Source organism: Bison bison, unplaced genomic scaffold (assembly GCF_000754665.1).
Source record: "Bison bison bison isolate TAMUID 2011002044 unplaced genomic scaffold, Bison_UMD1.0 scf7180017864289, whole genome shotgun sequence".
In the NCBI taxonomy this organism is placed as follows: domain Eukaryota; kingdom Metazoa; phylum Chordata; class Mammalia; order Artiodactyla; family Bovidae; genus Bison; species Bison bison.
This window is the reverse complement of record NW_011494861.1, coordinates 1,685,232-1,690,492: the sequence shown is the minus strand read 5'-3', so window position 1 is coordinate 1,690,492 and position 5,261 is coordinate 1,685,232. Positions and strand designations below refer to the sequence as shown.

At 52.6% G+C, this 5,261-nt stretch overlaps 1 protein-coding gene across 1 annotated transcript in view; it reads left to right on the top strand.

The window, feature by feature from the left end:
- Positions 1-5,261, top strand: part of TNFRSF8 (tumor necrosis factor receptor superfamily, member 8) — a 73,625-nt gene that overhangs the window by 51,877 nt on the left and 16,487 nt on the right. Inside the window, exons 9-12 of the mRNA XM_010849844.1 lie at positions 1,870-1,963; positions 2,233-2,378; positions 4,214-4,315; positions 4,449-4,502. Coding sequence (XP_010848146.1) covers positions 1,870-1,963; positions 2,233-2,378; positions 4,214-4,315; positions 4,449-4,502 — 396 coding nt within the window. The remainder of the gene's footprint in view (positions 1-1,869; positions 1,964-2,232; positions 2,379-4,213; positions 4,316-4,448; positions 4,503-5,261) is intronic.

Genomic DNA, 5,261 nt, shown 5'->3' with positions numbered 1-5,261 from the left:
CTTGACGTACTCCTTTTCCTATTTGGAACCAGTCTGTTGTTCCATGTCCAGTTCTAACTGTTGCTTCCTGACCTGCATATAGGTTTCTTAAGAGGCAGGTCCTCAGGACCCTACTAATCCAAGAAGAAAATTAATCCTGGCCTTACTTTCTCTTCAAAATGTTAAAATCAGAAAAAACCTGAGAGGCATAATGAGAGCTTTTTACAAGAGAAGCATGGGTAGGTGGGGGGTTTGCTTTGTATCACTTAAGGGAAGGGGTGCCCCCCACCCCCCCGTCAGGAACGTAGGAGTGGAGAGGGCTAGTAGCCGGGTTGGACCTACTTTAAATATGGGCCATTTCCTTCTGCCCTAGTAAAGTAGTTAATCTTACAAGTTAAACTTGTAAGAAAATGCTCAGTCCCCAGTAGGAAGCAAAGTGGTCCCATGAAAAGTGCTCAAGGCTGGGACTCGGGAGCCCTGATTTCTGATTTGAGTTCGGGCTCTGTGGTTCTCTCCGTCTGTGAGAAGGGGTGGCTGGGTCACATCAGAAATGACTGTGCTTGAACTGCTCCTCAAATGCATTCTGTCAGCACAGTGACACAGCCTTCCCCTTCCTAGGTACTCAAGTGAAGTGAAATTATGTTTTTGCAAAGGCTTGTACACAAATACTCATAGCTACCCAGGTGGTGCTAGTGGTAAAAAAAAAACCCGCCTGCCAATGCAGGAAGCTTGAGAGATGCGGGTTCGATCCCTGGGTCAGGAAGATCCCCTGTAGAAAGGAATGGCAACCCACTCCAGTATTCTGGCCTGGAAATTACTTTCTGTTACTCTAGATTAAGTTTTGGGGGATATTTCTGTAAAATGTATTCTTCTGTGTCTGGCTTCTTTCACTGAGCTTTTGAAGTTCATCCATGTTATAGCCGTATTAACACGCTTAGGCACTCCGTGGTGTCCGACTCTTTGCCACCCCATGGACTGTAGCTTGCCAGACTCCTCTGTCCATGGGATTCTCTAGGGAAGAATACTGGAGTGGGTAGTCACTCTCTTCTCCAGGGGATCTTCCCGACCCAGAGATCGAACCTGGGTCTCCTGCATTGCAGGCAGATTCTTCATCGTCTGAGCTACCAGGGAAGCTCCCAGCTGTGTTAGTACTTCATTTCTTTTATTGCCATATAGTATTCCAGCATTCAGAGATACTACATTTTACCATCCAATGGGCACTGGGGTCATTTCTGCTTCTTTGATGACTCCGTCTCCTCCCTCCCATCTCCGGGGCTTCCCCACCTTTTGTTTCCTCTGCTTAGAAACTCCCGCTCCCACTCACATCCTAGCACCTCCCTCCTCAGGGAAGCCTCCCTAGTGAGACGAGATCGAGCCTGCCATTACAGGGACCCCACCTGCCTTCATGTGACACCGAGTCTATGAACCCCACCAGCCGATTGGCCCCCAAGGGTGCAAATCTTTTCTGTTTTTCTCACAGCTCTGTCCCAATTCCCAGCACGCAGCAGGTGCTCAGTAAAGAGTTGTTGCTTGGAGGGAAGGGAGCAGAGAGGGAGGAAGCAAGGAGACAGCCAGGACACAGACTTGGGTCTGCCCGGCTGCCGTGTCCTTCCGGCCCCACGGTGCTGCCTCCCTGGAAGTCACCAGTCCTGATGCGTCAGGCTCTTTGGCACTGATTTTTTTTTTTTAATTTAATTTAAAAATTTGAAGTATGGTTGATTTACAAGATATTAAATATAGCTCCTTGCTATACAGTAGGTCCCTGTTATTTATCTCTTTTATATATAATAGTGTGTATATCTGTTAATCCCATTTCCCAGTTTATCCCTCCCTCCCCGCTTTTCCCTTTGGTAACCATCCTTGCCACTGTTTCTAACCCACTCCCTGCAGGTATGGCTGAGACAGGCACCACCTATGAGCCACTTCCACCAGGGAGCCCTCCTGACTGCAGCACCAGCCTGGAGGACCGTGAGGCGCCTGCCAGGTGACTCCTTGGGCCCCTTGGGCCTGGGGGTGGGGGCAGCCGGCTAGGGATGGCAGTGGGGCTTGGGCTGGACCTTTAGGCCACGCCCGCAGGTCATTTTGGAGAATGTGAGTCTATGTCTGTGCTGGCACCGTGGAAGGCCAGAAGGCCTAGAAACCCAGGCCCTGCCCTCGAAGTGCCTGGCGGACACTGTTGGCAGAGGAGCTGGGGTCTCAGACCTCTGTTTCCGTCTCAGCCATCCATCTTACCTCTGGCCTCTCTCTCTGCAGCCCCACCCCCTCCTTGGTCTCCCTGGCTGACTCCTTGACTGGTAAGGAGCATGGAGGGGGTGTCACCCACGCCTGGGAGGACACCCCAGGCTCAACCAGCGCTCCCATCTCCTTCTCCTCCACGGGAAAGCCGGCTCTGGTTTCAGGTAATGATCACCCCCATGAAGCAGGGCCTTCCTCCCTGGGGACCACAAGGAGGGAGGCTTCTCACTGGGCAACAGCATCACTTGGTGGGGGAAGGTGGGGCTTGGGAAGTCCTGGGAACAAAGTTGACCCCAGGTCTTTGGCTTCTTGATCTGGAGCTGTGGCTCTGTCACTTGCTACAGATTATTCCTTGATTCTTCTGAGCAGGGATTTTATTCTCAGCTTCTTCTCCACGGCCCGTAATTGCTACTCATGAAATATTTGGCGACTAATCCCATGACCTTGACTGGGCTTCCCTGGTGGCTCAGTGGTAAAGAATCCGCCTGCAGTGCAGGAGATGCAGGTTCAATCCTTGGGTCAGGAAGATGCCCTGGAAAAGGAAATGGCAACCCACTCCAGTATTCTTGCCTGGAAAATTCCATGGACAGAAGAGCCTGGCGGGCTACATACAGTCCATGGGGCCACAAGAGTCGGACACGACTGAGTGACTAAACCACCACTACCTCATGATCTTGACTAGTTTCTTACTTCCTTTGAGCTTCAGCTTACTCACTTTTTAGCGTTGTAACAGCGTATACCGCAAAGGGCAGTAAGCAGAGAGTGATATACAGGGGCATTACCGGCTCCCGGCATGCGATTTTAAGGACTTGCAGTTCTAGTGTTGGACACTAGGCGGCGGTAGTTCTCAGCCAGCAGCCCTCCGCGAGGTCCTGGATTTGGCAGTTGAGCAACTTGTTAGAAAAATAAATTACAAGTCTCCCCCAGCCAACTGAATCAGACTCTGCATTTTAACATGGTCCCCCGGAGATTCATAGGCACAGGAATGTCTGAGAAGCACTTATCTCGTACGTGTTGTTACTGTTCGTTCGCTAAGTCATTCTTAGCGGGCAAGGATCCTGGAGTGGGTAGCCATTTCCTTCTCCAAAGGATCTTCCCTGACCCAGGGACAGAATCAGTGTCTCCTGCATTGGCAGGTGGATTCTTTACCACCGAGCCACCAGGGAAGCTATTGGGTACATGCTACTTTTTTAGCACCTAAACATGGATTTTAAAAAATAATAACTATATGTTGATTTTCATAAGTGACAAAGGGGCAAAAAAAAAAAAAGAGGCAAGTACTAAGAGATAATGAAATACATCCAGATAGTGGTTAACAGCGTGGGCTCTGGAGTTGCGCTGGCCTGGCCTGAGCTATGATTCCTACCCTCTGGGTGACCTTGGGCCTGTTAATCTTTGCAAACATCAGCTTCCCTCCATTGTAAAATGGAGATGGTCATGGTGCCCATGGCATAGGGCTGTTGACTCCTCATTCAAGGAGCGCTTGCTGAGCGTGCTTATGTGCGGAGTAGATGTGCCTGCCCTCGTGGAGTTTCCAGTCTAGAGGAGGGGCTGGGAGTTGTGCCAGACTCCTAACTTCACCCTCTCGGTTGCTCTGCCTGCCAGCCGCCCGGGACTGGGCCTCACACACGCCTTCCTCCCCAGTCCCCTGATGTCATCCTACTGGACCTCAATTCCCTCTTCGTTCTGCCTCCTTGACTCTCCATTTCTCCCCCACTAGCAAGGGTTTGTGCATTCTTCAACTCTTTAGCTCCCCCATGGGCTTCCCAGAGCCAGACAAGAAAGGACAGGTGGGTGAGGGCTGGACCAGATAGCTACAGATAGGATCTGGGTTTCTCTTCTGGCTTGGGAAAGGACCAGGTCCTGTCAGCAACAGTGGAGTCTGTGTCCAGAAGGAGGAAGCAGGCCGGGGTGAGGGCTGTGCTGTGTGGTTGCTGTAGGGCCCCTGGCTCCCTGCCAGGATGTCAGGGTGCGAAGGCAAGGCACCTCTGTGTTCCAGGACCTGTGCTCTTCTGGGTGATTCTGATGCTGGTGGTAGTCGTCAGCTTCAGCTCCTTCGTCCTGTGCCACCGGAGGGCCTGCAGGAAGTGGATTGGACAGAGTAAGTGCCTGTATCCTTGGGGCCCTGGGAGGGCAGGGGGCCCTGTGCTAGCCTGGCCTGGGTCCTTTTCCCGTCCTGCCCGCTGATACCCTCTGAGGCTGGCACCCCAGTCCTCCTGCTGCTGTCATTTCAGAGCTGCATCTGTGCTACCCAGTCCAGACCTTCCGGCCCACGCTGGAGCCTGTGGGTGAGTGTCCAGGGGTCCAAAAGGGCTGTGCGTGGCTACACCGCAGCTCTGCACGGTGGGCCAGAACTCCCTTGGGGCTCCCTCTGTGTGTGGGGGTTCCCACAAGCTGTTCCTCCTTTCTGTGCAACCTCGTATGTGATGGGAATGTAATGTGGGTGGAAACTGTGACATGTTCCCTTCAGCGTCGGATGTGGTCTGGGCCCAAAGCTTCAAAAACTCACCTTGTCCTTCGTTCTCTCCTTGGCCGTGCCCTCAGGAGAGGCCTTCCCTTCCTCTCTTCTCTCTGTCCCTCCTTCCCAGCCTCCTTGTCATTTCCCCCGCCCTTTCCCTCCTGCTGGTGCCCAGGGTGTAGGGGTTGGGGTAGAGGGAGCAGGCTAACAGGGCTAGAGTCTGATTCTGCACTATGAGCTACATGACTGGGTGAATCACTTAATTCCTCTGTGTCTCAGTTTCCTCATCTGTACCAAGTCACTCAGTCGTGTCCGACTCTTTGTGATCCTATGAACTGCCAGGCTCCTCTGTCCATGGGCTTCTCCAGAAAAGAATGCTGGAGTGGATTGCCATACCCTCCCTCCAGGAGGTCTTCCTGACCCAGGGATTGAACCCATGTCTCTTCTATCTCCTGCATTGGCAGCTGGGTTCTTTAGCACTGCCTGGGAGGTGGGGTCTAATTCAGAGAGTGGGTGTGTGGGTCCATTGTGGCGGGGCCTGTTGAGCGCTGTGTGCAGAGCCTGCGCGCAGTCAGCATTCGCAGATTGT